The 27,720-nt window shown below is 48.2% G+C and overlaps 2 protein-coding genes and 1 long non-coding RNA gene across 10 annotated transcripts in view; 1 reads left to right on the top strand and 2 right to left on the bottom strand.

The window, feature by feature from the left end:
* Positions 1-1,785: 1,785 nt before the first annotated feature.
* LOC146437609 (uncharacterized) lies at positions 1,786-4,534 on the bottom strand. The gene is made up of 2 exons (XR_014852347.1): positions 4,432-4,534; positions 1,786-2,223 (listed from the first exon to the last, which is right to left on the bottom strand). It is a non-coding gene; the product is annotated as an uncharacterized LOC146437609 (long non-coding RNA).
* Positions 4,535-6,044: 1,510 nt separating this feature from the next.
* F9 (coagulation factor IX) lies at positions 6,045-17,045 on the top strand. Its single transcript, XM_085060762.1, has 8 exons — positions 6,045-6,199; positions 8,959-9,122; positions 9,457-9,481; positions 11,282-11,395; positions 13,040-13,168; positions 14,348-14,586; positions 15,096-15,219; positions 16,305-17,045. The coding sequence occupies exons 1-8, from the start codon at positions 6,133-6,135 to the stop codon at positions 16,850-16,852; spliced, it is 1,410 nt and encodes a 469-aa protein (XP_084916888.1). The 5' UTR covers positions 6,045-6,132; the 3' UTR covers positions 16,853-17,045.
* A 631-nt stretch (positions 17,046-17,676) lies between these two features.
* Positions 17,677-27,720, bottom strand: part of MCF2 (MCF.2 cell line derived transforming sequence) — a 50,719-nt gene continuing 40,675 nt past the window's right edge. For 2 of the 8 annotated variants that reach the window (XM_085060753.1, XM_085060760.1), the window contains 8 exons: positions 26,991-27,083; positions 26,624-26,702; positions 26,034-26,100; positions 25,405-25,511; positions 25,197-25,309; positions 24,816-24,928; positions 23,334-23,434; positions 17,677-22,985 (listed from right to left, as the gene is read on the bottom strand). In XM_085060753.1, the coding sequence (XP_084916879.1) occupies positions 22,909-22,985; positions 23,334-23,434; positions 24,816-24,928; positions 25,197-25,309; positions 25,405-25,511; positions 26,034-26,100; positions 26,624-26,702; positions 26,991-27,083 (750 nt within the window). In that variant the 3' untranslated portion in view covers positions 17,677-22,908. Of the gene's footprint in view, positions 23,084-23,333; positions 23,435-24,815; positions 24,929-25,196; positions 25,310-25,404; positions 25,512-26,033; positions 26,101-26,623; positions 26,703-26,990; positions 27,084-27,720 lie in introns of all 8 variants that reach the window. The other 6 variants (XM_085060755.1, XM_085060756.1, XM_085060757.1 and 3 more) reach the window with 6 other exon arrangements.

Below are 27,720 nucleotides of genomic sequence, written 5' to 3'. Positions count from 1 at the left end.
ATTTCCTCTGCCTGTGCATTGGCACTGATGGCCACTGTGAAACCCTCATTTCCAGCAAATCCTGCAGCCATCCAGCACTTCTCCATGGGAATAACTTCTTAAACATCCACTGCTGAAACAACCTGGCATCGTCCTTCTAGCTGTGGTTAACCCCACAGCATTCACAGAACATCTCAGAGATTTGCAAATGAGACAGTTTTCTACCATGAAAGGATTTTCTTTGAGAACTCACATTTTAAATGAAGGTTTTTGTCATTCTCCTCTTCCCAGAAGGTACCAGGCAAAGCAATGCCAGCTCCATGTGCACTCACAACTCAGGGGTTCTTCTCCAGCTGACAACTTCATGCAAATTAAATTTGAAATCCTATTCAGTAATCACATCTTTCTTCTGTTTGCTACTCTGCAGAGAACTCTTTGAAAGTTTTAAAGCTTTTTTTCTTTTTTTAAAAAAGAAATAGTAGAGGTATTTCGATCATTGAACAGGGAGAAAAAGTTTCCTCAGCTTTCCCAAACCTAAAGCTACTGTCCTCTGAGATTACAGCAGGCTATTTCCTACATAGCTGAAGGGAAAACCAGAGCCTAAAATAGAACAATAAAGCCCCAAAGCCCCACATCTACAAATGAAGAACATGAAGAACTCAGTGTGGGGAGCAACTTGGTGGATTTGCCCAGAGAAATACCAGCACTGCTCCTCCAGGGCCAGGCCAGGAGAAAGAACCACAAAAATCTGGAAGGCAAAGGAGGTTTAAAGGAGAAAACAAACCCAAACCCCATTTCTAGCTGTACCATAGGGAAGACAAAAGTGCCAAACATTTTTCCAAGCACTGTAATTTGAAGTGGCATTTTCTGTTTGTTTTTAATCAAATGGATTGTTTCCCTCCTTAGAATGGTGCTGAGCCTTTTAACATTGCTGCAGAGCCAAGACACAGCTAATAAATATTTCAAGGAAGAATTTGTTGGATAATATTTCATTTCCCTTAAACTGTTTATTCACCTTTAAATTTGAAAATTTTAATTTTATGGGGATTGCTCAGAGAGCTGATGTTCAGACATTTCCACAAGAAACCCAAGAGTCAGGAAGGCAGTCTATAAATAACCACCTTGGAAATAAACTTCTGTGAATTGGACATAACCCAGATGAGATTTTCAAGTGTGTTGTAAATTACCCACAGCCAGGGCATAGGTCAAGAGTATTTACTAGCACTGAGCTTCATTCCTCACATTTACCTGGCAGCAGTGTTTGAAACCTGGAGCAGAGAATGCAGAGGGGCAGTTTTGCTCTGGGGCTTTATTTATTCCTGTGCTGACAGAGCAGTTTTGTCTCCTGGCCTGGCACTAGTGCAAGTGTCCATAACAGGAGGCATAGTCTGAATTTCCAAAACAAAGAACCTGCCTAGGACAGGGTAGGAATGCTGCTTTTTAAATGCAGAACTTTCAGGATGTCTGTGGTAAAATTTAAATTAGCAGCTTCCGCTGAAAGTTCAACCAGTGCAAATCTGATGAAGCACAACCACACTCTGTGCAGTCACCTGGGGTTCCAGCCCTCATCTGACCCTTTGCATCCTGCTGTCCATCTGTCTGTCCATCCATCCTTCCATCCATTCACCCATCCATCCATCATCCATCCATCCATCCATCCATCCTTCTATCCATCCTCCATCCATCCATCATCCCTCCCTCCATCCTCTTCCTGTCAGAGAGCCCCTGAGGTGCCACTTTCCCAGCACCCTTGCTGTGTCCATTCCCTGTGGAGCCAACAGGAGGGTGTTCAGAGTCCAGCCATACCCTCAGGGTTCGATCTTTTGGGTCTCTGAGCCTCCAGAAGTGTTTCCTGCAGCTGTAGAGTCTGTGCTCCCTGACTGGGCAATTCAGGATGGAGACTAAATTCAGGAGGATGAACCCAAGCTTTTGTTCCTGCTTTTCCCCAGAGACTGGAACACTCCCTGCACAGTCAGGGCAGATCTTCACATCAGCAGGTTCCTTCCACCACCAGGGAAGGTGGATTTCACTGTTCCATTTGAAATCATCCCTCCAAAGCTGCCATCCTTCCTGAACTTTCAGAGCAGTCCCCAAGCAGTGCAGAGGAGTTTGGCTGCCTCTCCTGGTGAATTTGGCTGCCAATGAATCTTCCTAGCAGAGCTCTGCTGGCTCTGAGAACTGGCAAGTTGGAGCATCCAAGAGTCCATTAGTGAGCACTGTCAGCAGGAAAAGCACTGCAGGGCACTAGGGCAGGGAACAGAAGAGCAAACCCAAGTAGGTCACATTCACTAAAAACACCAATTCATTCTGAACTATTCATCATATCATATCATATCATATCATATCATATCATACACCTCTGCTGGGCCTGGGATTTCAGGAGAGAAGTTGCAGTGTCTCCCTCTGGAACCAGAGTGGTGGTTTCATTCATCATATGAGGGGACAGTGGAGACTGTGAAGTCCCTGTCTCTGGATTTCAGCTCTCACTGCCCCTTGCAGAGTCCTGGGGAGGCTCTCAGCTTCTCCAGCTGCCTCTGCAGTCCATCAGCCCCAAGGGATGTCCTCAGACCACATTTGTTAAGCAGAGAACAAGCTTTGAGTGCCACTGCTTCAAGTCCCTGAGACTCAGGGAGCTGGTGGTTGATGTCAATTAGGGATGCACAGCTTAGAAATATCCCTCTCTCTTCTCTGCATACCAACCCCTTGGATTTCAGTGCTGACACCACAGACAGTTCTGTCCCTAAAGGGCAAGAAGGCAAACTACAAAGAATGGGGAAAAAGGGAGGTAGAAAAAGCAAATAGGACATAAGGATGCCCTGAGACAAGCAGAAGATAAAAACTACAGATGAAATATGATTAAGGCAAAGAAAAGGAACAAGGGAATAGTCACAAATGTTGATTTAGAAAATGGGCAGAACAAGAACACTGAGTGTTATCACTTGAAGCTCAGTGTTAGGTGCTAGAGCTTTGGCTGTGGTGGGTTTGGATGTGCAGGCTGAGACTCCTTTCACCCCAGTTTGAACCATCCAGAAATAAAGTTGGACATATAATGTGATCTGTCAATGGAGGCTGCTTTTCTAGTTTACAGAAAAGGAGAGAGAGACACCTCTCTCCTCCAACAGACATCAGAGCAAGGCCAGAGGAGAAGGAATCAAGCTCAGCTGGGTGCAAGCCTGGGGCAGGACAAGCCTCTGTGTGACACATGTGCCTGGCCTGACAGGGGTTGTGTCATCTCATGCCAGCCCACTGCAGCAAGCCAGATTTTCAGCTTATATTGAATTTAGCTCTTGCTCTGCACACTGACGTTTGAGCTTGGTGATCTACCTGACCCACCAAAACCTGCAAGAGCTGAGCTTCCTTTCACTGCTTTATCCAGAGTTTGAAGTGGAGCTGGTGAATTCTAAATTTAGAGCAGTTTCAGCAGCACGCTGTGCCTACCCGTGCTTGCACTCTGCTTTCTGAAAAGATGATGACCAAACCAAATCCAGATTTCCTTTTAATCTGGCCTATTTGAAATCAAACTGCAAAGAAAGATACTTAAGCTGCTACTGTGAAACGTGCTGCTCCATGAATTAGTAATTGTGTTTATCTTCTACATTGGGGATTTTTTTGCCTGTGTTGCTGTTTTCTTACTGCCACTCAGTGTGAGCTTTTATTTGAATGAGACTATTTCAAAGCACTTTTACACTCATGTAGAGTCAGGGACTTATTTACTTTCTGACAGTTATTTACTTCCTGTAAATATTTCACAGCCACAGGACCTCCCAGATGAAAGCAGAGCTTGCTCTGTGCTCCTGTTCAGGAGTCTAATTAAAAACAGAATAACCTGGGAGGGACAGAGCTGTGTGCTAACTGCAATGGATGTACCCAGAGGGAATTCAGCCAGGGAGCCTTTTCCTGGCACACTTATTGAAGCATTAAAGCAGAGGGGAAGTGCCCAATGCAGAACTGAAACCCTGAGATTGATAAGGAGAGGCTGTGAGAGGTGGGAGAGCCAACACTGCTGCTGTCCAAACTGCTGCCACCACTGCAAAGTTGATCCTCCTTGCTATTTCACATCACCAACACCAGACACCTCCTTTGGCCTAAATACAGAGCTGCCAGCATCATCCCTGGTTCCTGTGACCCCCCAGAGCCCCCAGCAGCAGCATCCCTGGTTCCTGTGACCCCCCAGAGCCCCCAGCAGCATCATCCCTGGTTCCTGTGACCCCCCAGAGCCCCCAGCAGCATCATCCCTGGTTCCTGTGACCCCCCAGAGCCCCCAGCAGCAGCATCCCTGGTTCCTGTGACCCCCCAGAGCCCTCAGCAGCATCATCTCTGGTTCCTGTGACCCGCCAGGGCCCCCAGCAGCATCTCTGGTTCCTGTGACCCCCCAGAGCCCCCAGCAGCATCAACTCTGGTTCCTGTGACCCCCCAGAGCCCCAGCACAGGGACAAGGCTGCTGCAGCTCACCTGGAAGGCTCAGGACATCTCCTCACCTGGGTAAGCAGTGCTGGCAAACACAGCTCGGTACCTCTGGGGGTTATGGGACTTTCATCAGTGCTGCTACTTTCTCCAGGACGTTAATCATTACAGCACAATGACCAGCACTCCCTTATTTGCATAATTGCCCACAATGAGTGCTGCAGAAAAAGTCAAGCACTTCAAAGTAATCAAGTAAAGAATAAGAAAAAAATAAAGATCAAGCATTACTTCCCCTGTTTTGTTTTGTTTTGTTTTGTTTTTCAGAAGTAGCTTGTTTGCTCTTGGTTAAGGAAAGATTACTTACCACAGCTGTCTGGAGGGCAAAGGCAAATTGCATCAGGTTTTGAGTGAGGATTTTTCATTTAAAGGAGCACATTTGGAGACAAGGGAGATTATGAACAATCCTTTAACAAGATCCTCAAGCCACCAGGCTGTTTAACATTATTGATCAGTGCAGACAGAGCACATTAAAAAAAAAATCTCTTTGATTAAAATGGAAATAGATTTCTTGTTCTGACTTCTCACAAACTTTGTTTCACTTTGAGACAGCCTCCATCTCCAAAGGGCCCATGGTGGGGATCACAACTCTGAGGGTTTTTTTGCCAAATAAATAAAAAGAAGCACTTTGCTTTCAAATTAGTGCCCCAGAAGTTGACAGCAATAGTAATAAACAATAGAAATTATTTGTATTAATAGCCATGTTTATTCCAATGATGTTGGCATTCTCTGAGAAGATTAATTGGTAATAATGTTGCAAATAATATTACAAGTGAAATATGCACCATAAACCTAAAATAATTTGACTGACCTATGTTCTAAAGTAAAATATTTGCAGTAATGAGATTCTAATTATCCTTTATTATGGCAGGCCATTCCCCACACTCCTCTTTATTGATAGGAGATGTATTGTTTCCTCATTTTAGCTCAATTTATTTTCTCACATTTGCATTTCCTTATGCACAGAAAATGAGAGACAATCATTACCTTCTTCACTTTGCATTCAATTTACATCAACAGCACATTACCTCATCCTAACTCATTTATCAGCCACAGAAACTTGATAACAAAAGCTACTGCCAGTGATGAATAAAGATCATTTCAAATGGAGCAAGAAGAAACAAGATGAATTACAGGTTTCAGAACCCTTTGTTTGCTCGAGCAAAGGAAAATAAAGGATTTTTTCCACCTAGACAAGACAGATCTCACGAGGCTGCAACTCATATTCAGCATCTCCTATTCCCCTGCAGCTGGTGGGTTTGTGTTGCACACAAAGTAACCCCAAACAGCCATGCAGCCAGAAATGTCTGCCTGCTTTGCTTCACAAAGGAACATTGCTCATTTTCTGGATGGAGTGCACAGAATTTCTGGTTCATAAGCTTGAGCAAAAACTTTCCCAGCTGCCCAGGGGGTGTTGTGGCTCAGAGCAATTGGTGGTGCTGCAGCCTGGCAGAGGTTGGCACATCAGCAGGGCACAGACCCCAAACTGGGATCCTGCCAGTGCCTGAGCACAGCTCGGGCTTCCCTTGCTCTGCTGAGAGCAGAATGTCCATCCTGCTCTGCTGGGCACATCTGGGGACCTTCAATTAAAGGGTTACCCAGTCAGCAAACAAGCTCTTGCCCTTTGGAACTGCTGACTGAGCTCCACCACCCGAACGAGCTGTCAGCCTCAGCTCTGGGCAGGGGGAGAAGATGGCAAATATCCTCCTCATCCTCTCCATTTGCCTTCTGGGAGCTTGTCTTGGTGATGAAAACACAGGTGAGTTCATTGAAAACCTAGCAAATCCTTCACTTTGGGCACAGGGTGTTACAGAGCCTGGCAAAGGGACAGTTTGTCACTCCATAGTGGGACAGCTTGTGTATTCTGGTAGGAGACAACAGCTCAACAGCATTTTGTAGGTCCTCCTAAAAGCTCTGGTTCATTTCTGGGGGAATGAAATAATAGCTTTATGCTGATTTTATACAGCATGTGTCACAGGGATTAATTTTAAGAATGGATTTTTTTCTTAGATTTTTTGCAACTTCAAGCTTCCAGAGCTCGATTCAGCCATTTTAGAAAGCACACTCAGAGGGGGAAAAGGGGAGAGAGCTGCTGGTGGAGTGACAGTCACACCTCTTTGTGTGCCACCACTTTGTCCTGAGAGCAAACAAGTGCTCACATCCATAAACCAGTCATTGGATTTGCCACTGCCAGGATTGTTTAAAGCCAACCCAGTGTGATTTTAACAAAGACTGCAGGGTGCAGCCAAAACCACAGACAAGACAGAGCAGTTGATGGATGTGGGCAATCAAACATAGTAATGCAGGCTCTTGCTTGATTTATCTGCAGCAGCAGCAGCTCCAGCAGAGGCTGGTTTGCATCCAGTGTGAGCTGCAAAGCTGCTCTTGCTTCTTTCATTAAAACATTGCTGGAAAGAGGTTAAAAAAAAGCTCTTTCCAAAATGTTTGCTCAGCAATGAAAAGCGAGCAGAACCTCCTACTGTTGCCACCACCCCCCAGGTGTAGCCCCTGTAAAATCCAGCTGGCAGGACAGCTAGGTGTGCCCTGCCAGCACCTCTCACACCCTGGTTCAGAGGTTGGGAAATGGTGTGTGAGTGTATTCTCAGCAGGAGGATGGTTTTCAGCCCAATGAATGCCATTCCTGTCACCCCACAGGGCCTGCAGCCTTCACTCCAAATCAAGTGTTGCTTGTAAAACAGCATGTGGGATCAGTAAGCAACGGAGAAAGCCTAGAGGGATCTGCAGGGAGGTAAAGCTGCATTCATTAACGTGAATTCTCTCCATTAAACGGGTTAATTACGGCAGGTGCCTGGCACATCCCACATCCCTATGCAGCTGCCTTGTCCCACGCAGGGTGAGGAGTGGCTGTGCCCACACCACGTTCCCTGGGCACAAGGGGCACAAAGCCAGGCAAGGCTGCTCCTCTCTCCCACCTGAGCCTTTCCTGGAGGCTGCAGCCCATGCTGTGAGGAGGGGGCAGGTCAGGGTGTCTAACCTGGGCTGAATGTTCATGTCCCACATGTAAGCCACAGCCCTGCAGCTCAGAGGCACTCAGTGTCTGAACCAGCCTGGCTGCAGCAGCAGTCAGGGCTTTACCCATCCATGTCTACTGCCAGACTATTAGATTAGGGTCAGTGTTTAACACACTCCAGTTTAACCCAAACCATGCCAGCATGAGGAAGGCAGAGGCACAAGCTTGCTGGGCAGGGAGCAAAAGCACTGCAGAAGCTGTGAGTTCAGTGCTTGCAGAGACATCTCTCAGTGAAGCTCTGAAACACTGAAAGTGTCCATCAGCCCACCCTGCCTGGGCTCATGGGAACTCCAAAAACTCATCTTCTGCAGCTCAGCTCTGCTCTGGATCAGGAGCAGGACGTGGCCATGAGGAGGGATGAGTTCCTGGTTCTTGTCCCTCCTGTCTCCCTGCCTGTCCCAGCTCCTGATCTCCTCAGCCCTCGGGGTCAGTCGGACAGGTGTCCAACCCCACAGGGCACAGAGGAGGGTCTGTGTCCAGGGTGGACACATCACAGCTCCCAGAGCTGCTCCACCGTGCCATCTGGTGACAGGAAGGGACATGCTGACAGTGCTCAGGAGGCTGCAGAGGGAGGACAGGCTGGGGAGGCAAAGCAGGGAGATGCCTGGGTGGATAATGTGTCTTGGAGAGGTGGGTGGGAGAAGGAGAGCCCTCAGCAGAGGTGGGGCTCTCCGAGAGGGAGGTCAGGAGCAAATCCTACTGGGGCTGCCACAGGACAGCCACTGCTGCTGGCCTTGCTGCTGGGACATGTGGTCCTGCCAGCAGAACACCATGGCAGCACCATGATGGGACTGCAGGGTCACCAGACAATCTCACCAGATTGTCACCATGGCAAGGCTGCTGGCCACCATGGCCATCCCACCCACTCTGGTGGCTCTGCCCAGCGGCTTGGCTGGCCCACTGAAGGGGACACAAACACCCTCGATGACGTGAGGTGGCCCAGGGGGTGAGGAAGGCTCGTGTCACCCCTCCTGCCAGCAGGAAATGCTGGGACACAGGGACATGGGCAAGGGTGAGGAGCAGGGACAGAAGGAAATGGCTCATTGCTGCCTGCAGAGGCAAAGGGCCTCTCACAGCCAACACAGAGACAGCTAAAGCAGCACAATTTCTGTGTCCAAACAAGACCTCACCAAATAGCAGCATGAAAAAGCCTATTATTTCCCCCTCTAAAAACAGCTTATTCCGGTCTGTGCATCTGTGATGGGAGATTCTCACACCATCTGCTTTAGGGTATTTTAAGCATCAAACTTCAGCACTCCCAATCACCCTCTTGCCATCAGTCATTCCTGCCTGTTTGGCTCTCCAGGTTTGATCCTTTGGAGTGCACTTGAGTTGGGCACCAAAGAAAGCCCAGGTGCACAGTGACACTCTGGAAATGTCCCTGGCCAAGGGGTGACAGCAGGGAACACCTGGAAAGAGCTCTGACAGGGAGAACAGAGCCCTGAGCACCACAGCATCCTCTCAGCCCAATTTTGTTCCCATTGCAGTCTTCATGGACAGCAAAGATGCCAACTCAGTCCTGCAGAGGCAAAGGCGAGCCAACTCCAACAGGCTGGAAGAGGTTATTCCTGGGAACCTCGAGAGGGAATGCATAGAAGAAAAATGCAGCTTTGAAGAAGCCCGAGAAGTGTTTGAAAACCAAGAGAGAACGGTGAGTGTTGCTGGTGCAGTGGCAGCACCTTGTTTCCCTCCAGGAACCCCTCTGGAACTCCTTCAGGTGAGGCACAGAGGGGGAAGAGAAGGGAATGCCAAGGAGAAAACTTACAGAGCCAAGGGAAGCATCCAGCATGGTTGATTCTCATTTGTGATCCACCAGCTGGGCTGGGGAACTGCTTTGAAAAGCTTCATCAGTCACCACTGGGATTATGGAAGTTGTGGTTTCCCTGCAAGTCTTTTCTTTCATGAGTCAGCTCAGTACTGCTTCAGTCAGACAGCACCCAGAAATTAGAAAACAAAGGAAACTTTTTTTTTTTTTATCTTTGCAGATGGAGTTTTGGCAAACATACATTGGTAAGAGCTGCTTTCTTCATGTTCTAATGCGAATATTCATCTCTCACTGCATAAAGAGCTGATGTCACTGTAACAAATGGATTTCAGCATCCAGAAATGGTGTTCTGACAGAGCCTTGCACTCTAAATCCTGCAGCCACCCAGCCTGGGCCTGGCCTGTTGGTATAGAAATGGCAAGCCAAAAAAAAAAAAAAAAAAAAAAAAAAAAAGATATCTTAGCATTTTATTTGTTCGAGTAGGTTTTTTTTGAACAAATTTCAAAAACCTCAGGGAACAAAACCAGTCCAGGCAGACTAGTGGATCTCACTGAGCCCAGGTCATGCTCTGGGCTTCAGTTTCAGCTGTGTTGTGGATAAAATACCACAGCAATAATTAACACCCCTTCAGCAAACAGCAAATGCTCTGTTCTCGAGCAGAGATCTCCAGATAAGGCACAGCCTTGTGAAAGCACAGTGTGAATCCCAAGAAATGCCATATTAAAGTGGAGACTCAACAAGATCATAGCAAACAGCTGTTGGCAATTCACACCATTGCTCCCAAACCCTTACTTCACTGTTTTCTTTCCACATCTCCTTTTCCTTTTCAGCCTCCATCCCCAAAGACTCCTTGGTCTCTTAACAAAAAGATTTCAATGCCCACTACAACATCTGAAACTAATTTAAAGGACATTTCAATAAATGAACTGTTTCGTAGCCTGGCAAAGTGCCCAGAACATCTCACTAAAAAGCCTTAAATAATTCAGATTATTCAGTCCAGACTATAAAATAAAAAACATTGCATTTGCATTGTAGGACTGTCCTCTCTAAAAACAACTGATGCAACTCAACACTGCGTTCGTTTCCCTGCCACTGTAACAAATTAGCTCCTCAAAAATAAGGAATACCATCTATTCCAGAGTGCCTGGTTTACTGTTCAGGGTGCAAACTGCTGTTCCCCGCCTGTGCAGCCCACAGGACTCACCCCTTGCACAACACCCAACCCCAAGTGCCCTGAGCAGGCAGCAGCACCAGCTGCCATCCTCACCTTACTGCAAACCTCCCCCCCGTGACTCACACAAGCCCAAACCATTTTGGTCCTGCTGGCGTTTTTGCATTCCAGCTCGTTCCTGAGAACCCCATGACGTGCCACACTTACTGGCAGGACACAAACACAGCAAGACCTTCCCTCCTTCCATGCCTTGGCACAGCATTTCAAAGGGCATTCATCCCCTGTCATTAACACCACTGGTTTACTCTTCCCAAGTGTTAGATCACCCATTTTGCAATAGTGAGTATTTCCATTAAAGCCTCAGGTTCTCAGCTGCAAGCAGCTGTGAAAATGAAATCCAGACCAGGGAATTGTAGTACAAGTCTGAGAAAGAAGGAGCAATGGTGGAGGTTCTCAATCCTCATACACAGAGAGATCTCCACACCCAAGTGGACAGACCCAAACTTTGACAGAGCAGCGTTAAGGTTAAAATAATCCAGATTAGGATATTTAAATCACTCGTGAAGAAGCAAACCTTCTAAACTTGTCTAACTCGGCCAAGACACGAGGTCCTGTTGAGATGCTGCATGAGGGCAGCTGAAGGGAGCTCTGCTGACAGGAGCAGAATGAACCCCAGGGGACACAGCTGGGACTCCAGTAAAGCCCTGCTGATGTCACCCAGTGCTGGCATCACCTGTGCCCATTGGGGTGCCAGGATCTGCCTTGTTTTCCACTGCAAAAAGGGGCTGTGCTGTCTCTGGTTGGTGTGGCACACAGCAAGGCTCCAGCCATGGTGGACACTCATGTTTGCTAACTCTGCTGTGTTTTCTCTGAGATGGGGATCAGTGCAACCCCAACCCGTGCCAGAACGGAGCTGTTTGCAAGGATGAGATGAATGGCTACGTGTGCTGGTGCCCAGCTGGGTACGAAGGCAAGAACTGTGAGATAGGTGAGTGCCAGGGGCTCTCCAGAGGCTGAAACCCCAGGGGATCAGAGTGGGGTCAGAGGGGGCTGAGCAGAACCCGACTGGGGCTGTTTCAGGCACATTTTGCTTTGTTGCAGGGCACTGCAGGGGAGGGTGAATGGGGATGGATGGCAGGGAACATGCTTGGGGTACAGCAGTGATACCTCTGGTCCTTCCCAGCCCCAGCTGTGCCTCTGCTGAGCAGCTGCTCTGCTGAAGGGCTCAGTGGAGACTCAGCTCAAGGTCTCTTGCCCAGCTGTGGCTGCCAGGGCAAATGTTGACACAGAGCCCTTCCTGGATGTCCCCAGCACAAGGCTTTCCAGGACTGCTCCATCAGGGACAACCTGCTCACCCACTGAAAGCAGCAGTTTCCCACAGACCCTGTGGAACCCCCATTCTCCCACTCCCCTTTCTCACACCAGGCTGGGCAGCAGCTGCTGGGCAGGGCAGGGTTATCCCAGCTTCCTGTCAATGGCACTCTGCTAAATTCAGAATTATAATTATCAGCGGCAACCTTGATTCTGAAGGCAAATAAAAGGCAAATATTTTCCTGATGGGTTGAGGACTTTATGAAAATCAAACAGCTGATAATTTAAGCAAGAGGAATATTCAGCTCTTGTATTTATGGTATAATCAGGGGCTGTGCAACTCACATAATGTGCTAGACTCACTGCACTAATAAAAGATTCTCTTTCTAGTTGTATTTCTGCTCTGGCAAGAGAGGCGCGTACGTTAAAAAGAGCATTTCAAAGTTGCATCAAATTGAAATAGTCTCATTGCAGATTTCTTGGGGAAGTGAGACAGGAGCGAAAATAGAGCTAGAAGTGAGGCGTGAAGAAGAGCTCTGCAAAAATAGTAAATGATGGCATTAAAATGGCTACAGGAAGGGAGGTGTCCTTGAGGAAGTAGGAGTGGAGTTAATCTGCTGTGAAGTTATTTGAAAACTCACTGAGAATTGCAAGGGCCTCTGCAGATCAGTGGTTTCCCACCTCCAAGGTGTTCCCACCGCAGAGGAGTGAGAGGTGGGGTGGGAAAAGACAGGTGCAAGTCATGGAAACCTCGCTCTGCCTCAGGCTGGGACTTGTTTCATCACACATTTCCTGCTGAAATGGATCTTCCAAGTCAGGCTGTGACAATTTATTGGTATGTCAGCAAGAGCATAAGGCTTGTCTTAAAGTTCTGATTCAGACTCAGCAATAATTGCAGCACAAAGCCCTGCCTGGGTTCAGGGTTTGCTCCAGTCATACATGGTGTTCTCCACCTCTGCCATGAGCACGGGGTGGGGAAGTCACGTGGCTTGTGACCAAATATTTGCAGGAGTCCTTTAGGGTCAGGCTGTCCAATTTCAGGCAGCTCACAGTGTTGGGGGCAGGAGGCTGTGCCTGGCACACAGGGCTGTGCCAGGGCTGGGTAAGCTCCCCAGCCTGCTTTCTCAAAGACCTGCCTGGTGCTCCTTCATTAAGGGCAGGGATGTGATTGTCCTTCTTCCCAATCTCCTAGCAAACAAGTGTCTGTTTTCCATAGTCTGGATCAACCACAGGGGTTACTGAGCCCAAAAGCCCAAGTCTCAAATTTCAGACTGGTTGTGTTCCAAAAGAGCTCTCACAGTTTCTTTTTAATTTCTTTCAGACTTCACCTGTGCTATTAAAAATGGAGGCTGCAAGCACTTTTGCCATCATCAGCCACCACGGAAGGTTGTGTGTTCCTGTGCTCCTGGCTACAAACTTCATGAAGATGGAAAGTCCTGCGAACCTACAGGTGAACTTTTAAACTGTTTGTAAGAGATTTGGGTTAAAGTTTTCAAGACTTTGGATTTAGATACATGAATTTCATAGGTGTGCAATATCCCGTTAGCACACCCAAGCTTGCATGCACAGGTGAGTTGGTTTGCTAGGCTCTGACAGCTACAGCAGGGAGCAGTTTGACCTCCTGAGCTTTCAGCACTCAGTGTAGGGAGCATCTTTGGCTGGGAATCCTGTTAACAGAGATCATCAGGAGCTCAGACCTGTGTTGCCCAACATTCTGTATCACTTCCACTGGACCAGAAAGGTTTGCTGTTAGCAAGATCATCTTTCAGGTTGGGTGATTGCCCTTCCTGCAAAAGCTTAGCCTCTGTTGGCTCTGAAACCTTCATTTCGTAGGCTAACCTTGCAGGTACCATTTTCCATCACTCAACACTTATTTAAGTTCCTGAAGTGAACTGTTTAAAAATAAAGAATGAAGTCTCAGTAGGCCACACTCACATCTGATTTTACACTAATGTTTGTTTGCTCAGTGTTTCTGAAAGCTTTTCAGATGAAAGACAATGCCTGGTGCTATTTACTATTTTGACTGCCACTACCAGCAGGAATTCGACACACACTGCGTGGGAGAGAAATGGGAAGAGCTTGTCTGAAACCAGCCTACAGATGAGCTCTTCATTAACAGAGAAAACACACAACTCTAGGAAGAGTTTATTAATGTTTTCCTCACCTTGGTGCCAAGCAGGATTATCTGTACAATTGGCAGCCATCATTTCCTGCCCTGTCCCAGCTGGCAGTTCATTGTTCTGGAGTCACTGCTGCAGAAATGCCAGCCAAGTGCCCGGCTGTCCAGCACAGCATCCCAGGTATGCAGCAGAGCAGCCTGCCAAGAGCCAGCACAGCTGCCCCAGCCTGGCAGTACTCACTCCCAGCACAAGCTTTTTGCACCTCTAAAGCTGTTCAGATGTCATTTCTAAAGTGCAGAAAAAATGTATGCTTTTGCTGCTTTTCCCTATGACCTGCAGTGTGGCTCCCAGGACAGGAATGCTGCACAGGGTGCACAAGGTCAGCCCACAGCTCTGTGTGGATCCCAAACAGTGATGGGGCAGTGTTTGCCTCCTCCCCTGCTCCTCTGGTCACTGGCAGTCTCAGTGTGACACACAGCCTGTCACAAGTGTGACTTTTTCTCCCCCAGTGCCATATCCCTGCGGGAGGATCACTGCTCCTGAGGCCAAGAGAAAGCTCACCCGCTCCATGAACACCTTTGAGCACTGGAACATCACTGGGGACGAGCTGGACGATGGCCAGGAGGAGGTGCTGGACAACACCACGGAGAGCAGCACTGCTGCACCCACGAGAATCACACCCCTGATCAGGACAGGCACTCGGGTTGTCGGTGGCTCTGACAGCATGAAAGGAGAGGTGCCCTGGCAGGTATCAGCTGTTTCTGCAAATCTCTAAGCCCAGCAGTCACTTCCTGAGATCATCTTACGTTTAAATAGCCAAAGCCTGTCTCTCAGGTTAGGTTGGCAATAGGTCTCAAGCCTAACAGGAACACAGCTTCTTTCTGCACAGTTTTGTGCCACAGCAACAAAGCTTGCCTGGATTGGGATCTCCTCTGGGAAAAAAAGCCAGAAGTCAGAGTCACACCAGCTTTACCTGGTGGGGCACAAAGGGTTGAGCTACAACAATAGATTGCTCAATAGTCCATGAATGTACCAAAAGTAAGCTGAGGAAAGGGAGTTTTGAAAAGCACAGTTTTGCAAGGAGCAACTAACTTTTTGGCTCCATCAGTTCCAGCAGATCATAGAGTCATCCCACTGTTTGGGTTTGAAGGGACCTCAGAGATCACCTAGTTCCACCTCCCTGCCATGACCAGGGCCACCTCCCGCTAGTCCAGGTTTGCACAAACCCCTGGGTGTGATTTCCTGCTGCTCCCGCAGGTTTTGCTGGTGAACAACGAGAGCTTGCCCTTCTGCGGCGCATCCATCATCAATGAGAAGTGGGTGGTGACAGCAGCGCACTGCCTGAAGCCAGGTTACACCCACAACCTCACCGCCGTGGCAGGTGAGCACCCCGGGCAGCAGGGGGGCCGTGGGACAGAGCTGTGGGACAGAGGTGACACAGTCAGGGCAAGGCATGGCACAGAATGGTGGCCGTGGGGATGGCCAGCAGCAGGACACGTGCTGCTGTAGGGCACGAGGCCACTGTCCTGGGCTGCAGCATTTCATCCGCACAGCGCTGTTCCCGCACAGCGCTCAGCTCCCGCACAGCGCTCCGCTCCGCACAGGGACAGCTGCAGGCTCGGCCGGGGCCGCGGCTCTGGAGAGCAGGCAGAGCGTGCAGAAGCCCTGCAGCTCGGGTTAAAGTCCCCCCGAGCCTCCGGGGCCGAGCGAAAGCGATCGGGGAAAGCCATCGAGCCGCTCCGCAGCGTTCAGCACCTGCAGCGGGCGGCGGAGGGGATGCAGCCCCGGGCAGCCCGACGAGCTGTCCCTGCACCGAGCCGGGACCGTGCCACACTGTCCCTTCCCGCTCCCTGTTCCCCAAGGCGGCAGGGGAGGCGAGAGGCTGCCGGTAACTCAGCCACGGTGAGCTGCGGCTGCTGGCAGCGACTGCGAGCGGCTGAGCCTCGGGCAGAGCAGGGCTGGGCTGGGCTGGGGACACCCGGGAGCATCAGGGTGACATCTGGAGCCTCCCGCGACCTATCCTGCCCCGTGGCCCTGTGGGTTTAGAGAGGGGAAGGTAAGGTTTCTTTTGCAGTAACAAATGATTTATTTTAAACCAAGATTTTTCATCAGCGACTTTTGGCCCCTTTGCTGCAAGGATGACATCTTCCATCTCTTTGAGGATGCTAAATCCCCAAAACAGCCACAGCGCTGCTCACTCCGGCAAAAGCGTCCGGACCTTTGGTGGCTGACTGGCCGATGTGTGCTCGGTGTCACACCGGGCTCTGCCAGCTGTGGGACCTGCAGCTCGCTTTGAGGAGGAGCCAGCAGGCTGGCCAGGAACAACCTCAGAGAAACCCGAGGGTTCGGCCCCTTGCAGCCGCTGGGCTGGGCTGGAATCCTGTCGGGATGGCTTGGGCAGTGGTCAGTGCCTGGTCAGTGTCCTGCCACAGAGGGATCCAGCCCAAGTCACCTCTGTCTCCGCAGGTGAACACAACCTCGGCAGCGATGACCACACGGAGCAGCGGCGGAAAGTGGTGAAACTGCTTCCCCACCCCACCTACAATGCCACCATCAATGAGTACCACAACGACATCGCCCTCCTGGAGCTCGACCAGCCCCTCACCTTCAACAGCTATGTCACCCCCATCTGCCTGGGCAGCCGGGAGTTCACCAACGCCCTGCTGAAACAAGGCGTTGGCACGGTCAGCGGCTGGGGCAAACAGCTCTTCCGCGGCCGCCAGGCCACCACCCTGCAGGTGCTCAAGGTGCCCTTTGTGGACCGCCCCACGTGCCTCAAGAGCACCTCTGCCACCATCCTGCAGAACATGTTCTGCGCGGGATTCCCGTCGGGCGGCAGGGACACCTGCGAGGGGGACAGCGGGGGACCCTACACCACCGAGATCGAGGGCACCTGGTTCCTCACGGGCATCACCAGCTGGGGAGAGGAATGTGCCCTGCCGGGCAAGTACGGCATCTACACCAGGGTCTCCAAGTACGTCAAGTGGATCAAGCAAACCACGAGGCTCCCCTGAGCCGAGGCAGCGCTGGGCTCTGCTGTGCCGGAGGATGGACTGGGTACTTGAAGAGGGACCAAGCTCCCTGGTTTTGAGAAATCATTGCATTTCAATCAACATTTCGAAATGAAACTTTTGCTCGTGGAAGGCAAAAAGGTGAGAGGATGCAATGACAACGTGGTAATACGGAAATAAAAAGCCCATTTAATGACCTGTGGCTGCATGTCTGAGTGCACTGGCGCTGCTGTGGGGTGTAAACCCCCAAATCCTGAGCACAGAGGGTGGCAGATGAGCTAGGGAATGGCTCACACATGTCCCAGGCACACAGCTGGCACCCAGCAGTGCCTCAGGCACCAGCACTCAGCCCCAGCCCAGCAGCAGCAGCAGCCCACAAGGGAGGGGAACACCCAGGGCAGTGCAGCCACACTGCTCCCAAACACACATTTTCACGAGGATCTGGCTGAGGTGATCATGGGCAGCAGAAAATGCTCCTCCTGCTTTGGGACAGCATAAAACTGACTGTCAAAACGACCCTGAGCCCTGCTAGGATGGGTGCAGGGGAGGCTGGGGACACTGGGGACACCCTGAGCCAGGGCAGGGCTGCAGCAGCTGCTCTTGAGATGTCAGTGTGAGCACTAAGGTGCCTCTGCCAGTTTCAGTGCCACTGCAGCCAGCAAGAAACTAACTGGATCATCTGCCGCTGCTTACCTTAAAATCAAAATGCATGTTAGAAGGTTTGAAGTTGTTCCAAGGAAATCAAATAAAACTGACACTTTGAACATTTTTTCCTCTAAAATTATAGCAGATGCATCTTTGAACAGAATAGCATATTCTCATATGTATTTATTTAACAAGTTTTTAATCTTTAAATATAGATTTAACACATTTTTACAGGTACATATACAATATAGTTCATTTAAACTTGCAGTCAGAGAAAATTCTCTACTGTAATTTATACATATACATGAAGAGCCTAGTTCAACAGCATACTCAGGGTAACATACCATGTCGTGTGCAAAGTTTCAAATGTTAAAAACCTCAGACTGTACATTCAGATTTGCAGAACTTAGCAACCTCATAAATTAATAAAAGCTTAGATTTAAAATATGGAAGACAAAAAAGATTAAAATCATTTAATATGCAACGTGTGCTATGTTTCAGACAAATATTTACAGTTGTACCTCAAAAGGTGTATTGTTACCACAAGATTTGTTACCACTATAAACAGCCCCAACAGTAACTTAAGACACTCCTACTTTTCCACCTAACTAGTGCATTGTGATTGATTTTAAAGTAGATGAGAAGAACCTTCAGGGGCTTAAAAGCTCTGCACTGTGATTGCCAGTGGCTGAAGGATGCTGGGATCACTGGTGTGGCTCAGTTCAGCCTCAGCTGGTGACATTTCTGAGGGTTACCCACAATCCTGGAGACCCAAAGTGGAGAAATGTCCCCTGTGTGTGAGAACCCCCAGGCAAGCACAGCCATCGAGTAGCTCAGCAAACCCTCCACACAAATGTGGCCACAAAACAAACCCCAGGATGTTCTAACTTAACTTGGGACTGTGTCTGAGGAGTGGTTCACAAATAAAATCAGATCATAAAGGTCCCCCTTTAGTCCATCATATAAACATTTCATTTGGCTGGGACAGCAAATTCACTACTGCATGCACACTATTGACCCTGCTCTCCACACACTCAGTGCTCTTTGCACACATCTGCTTAAAAGTTCAAACCACTTGCACCTACCTATGTTCTACAAAAGCAAAACTAGACAAAGAAACACAAAATCAAATTATGAGTCTTCAACATTCTTCTTCCTTTCTCAAAAATTCATTAGATACATTATAGTTAAAGATGCTGAAAAAGTCTTATCACAACATCCTTAGTGCAAACATGGACATTTAGCTTGGATTTATGGCACGTGTTCCAAAAGTACATACATTAATGTAAACTTCAACACTTGCTAGATACAGGTTTCAGCCTTGGGACGCTTTGGGACCCTAAGTGATTGGTGACAACCCTGAGTTGTCAGTTTGACCTGATCCAAACCTCACTGAAATCAAGCAGGCTGACTGCAATGGGCTGGAGTCAGACCCTAAGTGCAAAAAGAGGATCTTTAGTCTTATTGCATCCTCACATGTGAGTCAGCCACATGATGCTCCTACAGAACATTACATTCACATAGCTGAAGTAGATTGTAAAGAAAAATCCACCCATAAAATCAATTAACATACAGCTTCTTTGTTTGGTTTTTTGTTTCTTTTTGGTTTACCAAAACTCAACTCTTATTTGCAACTTCAACAGTTGTCAGCTAACGAGCAGGCAAAACCTACTTCAACCTGTAGAGGAAATTTCAAGCATCTAAACAAAGTGTCAGGAAGCTTCGGTGCACTTCGCTGATGAAACATGATGTATGTCATGGAAAAACAGCAGGTCAAATTAATGAAATACCATACTTCCCACGGGCGAAAAGAAAACAAAGAGCAGAGAATGGCTTCCTTTATGAGCATGAGAAGCTGCTTAGGACGCCAGTCAGTGCAGATGAAGCTGTGGAGGTCTGTGAATGTGATGAATAGTACAGGACAACTCCAACTATTGTGCTATTTCTCTGTAACACTTAGTTGAAAGCTTCCAAAGAGCATCGAAAATAGGATGCTACTAGTTCACCCTTAATTCAAGGGGAACTAAACTTTCTCGTGTTACACAGGGCAGCATCTATAAAGTAATGGAGAATGATGTTAATATTAAAGCATCTTATTCCAAGAAAGACATTGTTCCCTGTAATCATGTAACATTTGTATAACATTAAAAAAAATAAATGCACTCCTGCATTTCTCCCTAAAAGCTGAACTCCCACTGGCTTCAGTGAGAGCCTTGACTAAGGCAGGACCACAGGGCTTGACTCATTTCCATCATCTATCACCTCATTATCACAGCAAGGCCAGCTGATATCTTCTCTAGGCTCTCTATTTTCAGGCCCAAAATGGTTTTCTACAGGCTCAAAATGGTTTAGCTGTTACTAAATAGCTGTTCTGTGAAGCTGGCTGGCATCTCAGGTCGTGGGAGGAGACCCTGCTTTGTGTTCCAAAGGCCAAAGAGAAATCAGCATTGCCTCTGAGGGACTCTACAACCACAAAGCCTGTGGCTGCAATTAAAGCACAATGACAGTGCAAACAGCTGTGCTGCAGCTGCAAACTGCCAGGGGCATTTGAACCAAAACTCAGACAAAACTTGCACATTTCAGCCAACATGCTTACACCAGCCTGCGAAAGCTCAAGCCACAGACAGTAAATACCCTGAGCAGGCAGATTTCAGCCACAGGAGGGTTGCCTCGAGCTCACCTGGCCGAGAGGACAATGGTCAGTGTCCTGGCCAGCAGGAGCACAGGACACACCAGCTCAGTCCTGCAGGCACTGCCAGCAGGGGAAACCTCTGCTCAGCTCTGTGGCATGAGGAGCACACTCAGGGGATCCCCTTAAGGCTTGGAAGAGAGATTTGGGCATGAGGGATGTTCAAACAGACTAGGAGAGGGGCTGGTGTGTCCTCCCTAAATCACAGACCCAGTGGTTTGGGGAGGAGGAGACTTCAAAGATCATCTGGTTCCCAGCCCTGCCGAGGGTGCTGCAGTGCAGCTGGGAGGTGAGACACCTTTACTTCACTGACACACTGCCAGGGCTGCAGGGTGACATCTTTGGCACCCTGGCCACCCAGGGACATGCAGAAATGCTCTGTCTCCTGCTCCAGTGCAGAAGAGGAGTGGGGATTGTAATGCTGGAGCCTCACCTTCCCTGAAACAGAGAGAGAACCTTGCACCTCCATGTTAGTTCATGGAAAAGCCAAGTCAGCTGACTGGGCAATGCCTGACCACTTCAGCAAGGCAGCTGAAACCAGCAACACATGGGTGAACCTCAGCAGCACTTCTATTCTCAGTATTGCTCTAGCTGAGCAGAGCTCTCTCCAAGTATTTTTCATTTTGAGCTCTGCATGTTACCACCTGCAATACAAAACTTTTCCTACAACACGTGCATTAAAAAATCCACCATGGCTTTGCAGAGGAGAGAGAATAAAATCTGCTTGGAAGAAAGCAGCAAAGACTAATCTCAGAACTTACAGCTAGAGGCACACCAGAAGGAAAACTCATTTTTAAAGTGATCTCGAAGCCAGCCAGATAGCCTCATGGCTTCTATCCAGGCCAAGATTTACAAGAGGACCATGGATTTGCAAAGCTGGAAATGGTTGGGGAGTGGAGAATTTAGCAAATAGCCCTCTCTGCTAGCTTGAAATGGACAGCAAAAAGTTCCCTGTAACTTCATCATGATTTGTATTGGCTCAACACTGGAATAACTAGCAGGAGGGGAGAGGAACAGCTTGTAGGCATGCAGGTATCAGCCATCCTGTGGTGGGAGGCTTTTGTTAGGACCACAGTGTAAATCTCAGAAAAAATGGGAAGGTAAAGGGTTATTTAATCTATTCAGCTAAAGGCTTTGCCCTGAAAAAAAAATCCCAAACCCAGATTTGTATGAATCACTGGATGTGATTGGACATCCAGTTTTATTTATCAGAGGGACCTGGGGCTGAGCAGTAAGGGAGGCACTGCCCCCAGAAAATGCCAGAATTGCCTCTCCCCAGCACTCTGTAAGCTCTTGGGGATCCCACAGATTGTTGATCAAGTTTACATTGCTCACATGCAAACCAGCATTTCAGCACAAGCAGCTCACAAAGCATGAGGGTTCCAATGCTCCTACTTTGCTCCAGGAGCTTGGCTGCCTCATTCTCCCTCTGCTGTACTGGAGCAAGAGCTCCATCTTCTGCAGAAGCAGGAAAGGCCAATCCAGGCCATTCCCCAGGAGTCACTGGTGCAGTGGCACCTGCAGCAAAGTGAGCAGCAAAGGGGATTGCTGAATGCAAAGGTACTGCATGAAAAGCAATTTTCAGAGTGCCAGTTGCTTGTGGCTATAAGACACATGGCTGAAAAGCTCTAGGATAGCTCTAGGAAATAGCAGGGAAACATCCTACATCATCCCTCAGTATTTCCTGGAGTGCATGTAAAATTAGAATGATGCCTTGAGACTGCAGGCACCATCAGCAGCAGCAAAAGAGAACAGCTCCCTTCACAGGGAAAACAGCCTCAGTGCTCTCAGCCCCTGGGGCACAACTGTGGGGTAGCTGGGCAGTGTGTGGGACTCACAGGAGGCATTTTCTGTGCTTTCACCTCGTGAAATTCTCCTTAGTTTGTACTCAGCAACTTTGCAAACCAGTCTGGAGCTCACAGTCTCTGGGTTCTCTGGGACATGACCACTGACAATGCAAACCAGGGCTCAGAGCTTTCCTGCACCCTTTTTTTGAGATGCATTCACAGCTGGAAAACCCTTCTGCACAGGATTGATGAGATGGGACAGCTATTGATGGAGAGAGGATCATGGGAGCCATAACTGCATCTTGAAAACAGGGTGCTGTAAACTCTGAACGTTGGTTAGCAAACTGCCTACCCCTTACAGAAAATCACAAAACCTTCAGCCTGTGAGTTTGACTGCCCTGCAAAGGGGATAAAAAATACCTTCCTGTATAGGAAGGATTTCACTGAAATACAGTGAAAAACCATCAAGAGCTGCCTGGAGTTTTAAGCCTTTCAGATGGCTTCCTTCATGTTCATCAAAATAATAGATTCTGAAAGGAAATATTTAAAGAGAAATCTCCTTGCAAAATTTGCTTAATACAGTCATAACTAGTATTTTTTTTTCTAATGGAGTGGGTTTCCTGAGCTGTTCCCATCCCAAACCCTGTCTCCCATTTCCAGTGGACAGCATGGTGATGAGGCAACACATGGAGTGGAGATGCTGCATACATGGCAAGGGCAACAGGCTGCTCTTAAGGCATTTTCTTGTGTCATCTGTTATGCTTCCCTATCTATTTCTATGTACATTTGCAGCTAGAAAATGAGAAATACAGGTTTCAAGCCTAGAAGCCTTTGGCCAAAACCTGGTAACCTGTTTATTATAAACTTTTCTCTAAGGATGGATCAACCAGCAGGCAGCAATGAGGGCAGGAGCAGGCAGCAGGGAGGGAGTATTGCCTTTACAGTGCTGGGTCAGGCCACGATGTCTTTTGCAGCAGATTTGCCTTAGGTACCTCCTGGTCACACGGGGATTGAGCTACAGCAGTGAGGAGGCAAAACAGTCACGGGAGGGAATCCCTGGTCAGACTCCATCTCTTCTCCCCGGTCTTCTACCCAGTACTCTTGCAAAGAAATCTACGTTTTTAAATGCTTGGTTTTAATTTACTAGTGCCTAAAGTCTCAGAAACGTCCTAACGTGTTAAACAAACTAACAAAAAGCTTCATTTACTACTTCTGCAGGCTTTTTTTGGAGCAGCTGCTTGCTTTTCTATTTTTCCAGCAGAGGCATATGCAGCCAGATTTAGTACATCAAGTGTAAATGCAAATGGCTTAAAAGACCTGATTTGAGATATGAACTATTTCTGCTAGGCAAGCTATCAAATACCTGCAACTTTGGCATTCCGAAATCTGCAGTCCCCGACTACTATCTGCAGGCTGTGCACAGGAATCCAGCCTTCTTTTCTTCTGTTTAGGTTTTTCACCAACCTTGGGATGACAACAGCATTAGTAGCAGAAGCCAACCAGCCCAGGAGCAGTTTGGTGAGGCACAACTCTACACAACTGGGGTGCAAGCAGCAGCTTGCTCAAACCAGGGAAGCATTTTCACAGGACCTGGGCATGCATTTAAAGTGTTCTTCCCACCTAAATCTAGGAACCTAGTGAAAAAGCCTGTGTTGGCAGCACAGCTGCCTTGTGCACCTCTCTAGACAAAGGAGAAGAATGGGATTCCTTCTCAGGTCATCCTGCCCAAGACCTCCAGAGATGCCCATTGAGGAGAACTGGCTACTGCTGGAGCCAAGAGCAATTATTTTCCTGACTCCTCTACTATTTAGACTGGCAGGATAATTTCAGTCAGGGTAATTAAAATCAAGCAAGATTTAGACAGCTGGAAATACTCATGGTCATAAGTGACAACCTTCTGTCTCAGGCAGTGAAATTTCTGCAAAGGAAAAAGCTTGGTGTGAGAAATCTTTGACTGGCACTGGCTGAAGCCCCCAGGAGAGGTGAACTTTCAGCAAACCTGAGATGCTTTGCATCTTGGTTTTGCTAACAACAAACTGAATTATTCAAAATGCAGTGGGACTAGATGATCCTTGTATATCCTTTCCAACTGAAATATTCTATTTTATCCTATTCTAATTTCCCTTGAAGTGCGAGGGCTGTAGCTGTCAGCCAGGAATCCTCCATGGAATCTGTGCACTTACAGGCCTGTGCCTGCACACATCTGATCCAGGTTCCTGCAAACAGCACCTTCCCACACCCAAACAGGCATCAGCACACTGAGACCCCAGGCTGGCTGAGGAGAGCTGCTCAGAATCATCCTGGAGAGGAAAGACAGCCAGAAACCTGAGCCTAATGGCTGTGAATCTCAGGAGGGAGAACTGCCCTTCCAGACAAGGAGAATAATGGCTCATCAGGCCCAGGGTGCTTTCCCAGGTGATGCTCCCAGCCCTGAGGTGCTATCTTGGGAGCTTTACACACAACAGCCAGCCCCAGCTAACATCCCTGCAGCTGTCTGAGGGAGGAAAATGTCTTACAGTTACTCAGTATGGCTATTAATAAGCCCAGAGGAACAAAGGCTGGAGCTGAGCTGGGATGGGCAGAGGGAAGCACCATCTGAAGTGGGAAGAGCATGGCAAGAGGGGCTGGGAAGGTGTTGGTAAAACCCATGGCAAGAGAAGCCCTGCCTTGTTTTCCCAGGCCAAGAGCAGATGGCATCCAGCCTTGGCAAGGGAATGAATTCTCCAGCTTTCTGGAAGAGTCTAAAGCTCAGGCAGGAGCTGCAATGAGTGTATGACCAGGCAAGTGACATTTCAAGAGAGTGCCTTGCAGCCTCTTAGAGATAAGGTAATCCAAAAATACCTACCACTGTCCCTCACCATCTTCATGCAAGAGCTGAATTTCATCCCCATTTTTCACCAGCAGGTCCTCTGATCCTCTCCTCTTGCAGTCTGCAAGGGCTTTGTATTTTCCTGGAGACTGTGGTAGAAACAAAACCTTATCTTATTTAGCTGCATTTCACATCACACAGCTGTTATTTCTGACTGCTGCAGGGGATGTGACAGAGCCCTATCAGCTACCTTAATTAAAATTATTTCAAGAAACTGTGCCTGAGACATCTTCTCATTGCCCAGACTGAGATATGGAAATTCTGAGAGACATGGACAAGATACAGTGAAGGAAAGCAAGGCAAGATGACTGAAACCAGCAGCCCCTCAAGCTCTGAGGCTCCTGCAGCTCCACTTACCAGCTGGTTGCCATCCTCCTCCTCGGTGTCTGAGCAGTTGGAGAGGTACTGCTGCCCTGACCACTCCTCCAGCCCCTCGCAGATCTCCAGCGACTGGGACATTCCTGGCCAGCCTGCAAGACAGCGTGCAGCTCAGGCTGGGCTTCCCCAGCACCCAAAAATGTCCCCAGGGGAGGGGCAGGGTGCATATCCATATCCCTATCCCTACTTCTGTGGGGTTTGCTCTGGGGGGACAGCTGCCCACTGTCCAGCAGCACCGGGCTGGTGCGCTCCGAGTCGTTCTCCTCCGAGCTGATGGAGGCTCTCTGCTGCTTCCTGGGGGGTTGAAAACACACAAATCAGCCTTGGTTTCACTTCATGAAAGCATGCAAACTGCACAAGGCTTTCTAAAACAGGGCCAGAAATAACATTGGTACCTCTTTTTGTAGGTTTCTATAAAGATAGGGACTTGGTGCTTGGTTCTCAATCTTTTTGGGAGGGGAAATAAAGCTGCTGCAGCATCTCCAGCCCTGAATTAGAGCACTGCCTTGGAGCTGCAGCTCAGGCTCAAGGGGGCCTTGTGTCCCCAGGCCAGTGCCACCAAGGGCTGAGCAGCAGCCCATCCCTCGTGTCCCCTCAGAGACAGAGCCAGGGCAGCACAGAGGCAGGCAGGATGAGCCAGCAGGCCCTGGGTGCCCATGGATGGCAGGGGGGCCACTGATGGCATGGCAGGGTGGCCCCCCGGATGGCAGGGGTGACCCACTGATGGCAGTGCCCCACTGGTGGCAGGGGTGACCCACTGATGGCAGGGGTGACCCACTGATGGCAGGGGTGACCCAGGCAGCTCCTGGCACTCACCTGTCACCGAGCTGCGAGGACAATGGGAGCTGCTCCGTGCCTGAGCCAGGCTGCTGCTTCTCCACTGCTGGGACATCAAACACCAGCTTAAAATCCACTTCTTTATTAGCAACTGTCACACTTGAAGCATTGCTTTAAAAATTAGAGCTTTTGTACAACACTATTGATTTCTGTTCAGAGAAAAACAGCCCTGTGGACTCCTGCAAAGCACAGACTTAATGATGATTAACTTGGCATGGTAGCACAAATCCAATACTGAGCATGCTACTGAAGACCATAATATGCTTAAAATTAGGCATCTGTTATGCATCTTGTTGAATTAAACCTATGATAACAAATGTGAAATAATCCCCAAGGTAATGAGAACCAAAAAAAGTGCTTCTGTAATTCATTTTCACATGAGCACCCAGCTTTGACTGCTCCAAGTTGTTTTATTTCCCTGTAATGTAAGGCTTCACTCCAGCATTTTGCTATCAGGCTTCTAAAAATCAATTCTCCAGTGAGAATTAGTGGACTTGAAGATTAGCAATGTGACAATAGGAAAGCTTCTGCTGCAGAGTGAGTGCCACAGAGAAAATGGTCAAATGTACCTTTTATAAGCTCTTGCTGCTTGAACAAAATTTTTCTTATTTCATTCAACCACGCCATCTTCAGATCTACTGTTTGGGCCTGGAAGAAGAGAAAATTGTCTGAATTTTGAATTAAGAGTCATCCATCATAATGTAGGAATAAAATCTTACTTTTCTACACTGTAATTACTGAAATCCCCTTTTTTCCCAAAGCCACCACTAAATTTTAAACAGTCTTGATCTTTCAAAATTGATGATTCCCATTACAGCCAGGCAAGGCACAGTGGAAATTGTAGAGCTATCACTGCAACCATAAAGATCAATGAGACACATTTCCTTCTCAGTGCCCTGAGGATGTGCAAATACCCAGATTTTTGAAGCTACAAACCTGCACCACATAGACCTCTTCTCGCCCACTGTACCAGATTTCAAACTTCCGATGATCTCCTTTCACATTCTCAGTTATTCCAACTGCACTCATCTGCAAATCCAAATGAACAAAACAATTAAACAGAACACAGAGCTCCCTCTTCCCTAGGAATGCAGACTTTTGACAGCATGTCATACCTGTTTTCACTGAATTTAACATGTTCCATCAATTTTCCTTGAAGTGGCAATTGGAAGTCTTTACCTGTCTCACCCCTCCTGACTTTCTGTCAGCTTACTGCATTTTGGATAAGATTTCCAAAACCAATCAATGGACCTTTGGGAACTTGAAGCATTATCTCAGTTGCCTCTTTCAGCACAGAATTTCTCAGATTTGCCATATGAAGATTTATAAACACAACACATTATTTATCAACATACATTATTTCTGCCATATTGTTCTTTACTTACTAAATTCTTTGTTTCTTTTTTCTTTCAGAGATCTTTAAAACCCCTTTGTGAAGCTTTTAGCACCTTTAGGAGTTTGAGTTCAATTTCTTTTGGCCCCTGAAAGAAAGCTACCACCCTGTGGCTGTGACACCACCTGAAGGTTTCCAACAGAAGGGGTCATTTTTGGGGACACAGCCTGAGCTGCCCCTAGCCTGGCTTTCAGGACACATGCAGGCTTGAATGGTGCTCTACCTGTTACACAAACCATTTTTGCTAGTTTGGATCAAAATGCCAAAGGCCCA

Source organism: Lichenostomus cassidix, chromosome 4A (assembly GCF_008360975.1).
Source record: "Lichenostomus cassidix isolate B80296 chromosome 4A, HeHo_3.0, whole genome shotgun sequence".
Taxonomy (NCBI): domain Eukaryota; kingdom Metazoa; phylum Chordata; class Aves; order Passeriformes; family Meliphagidae; genus Lichenostomus; species Lichenostomus cassidix.
Note: the sequence above shows the minus strand (reverse complement) of the source record. Positions and strands in the feature narration are given on the sequence as shown.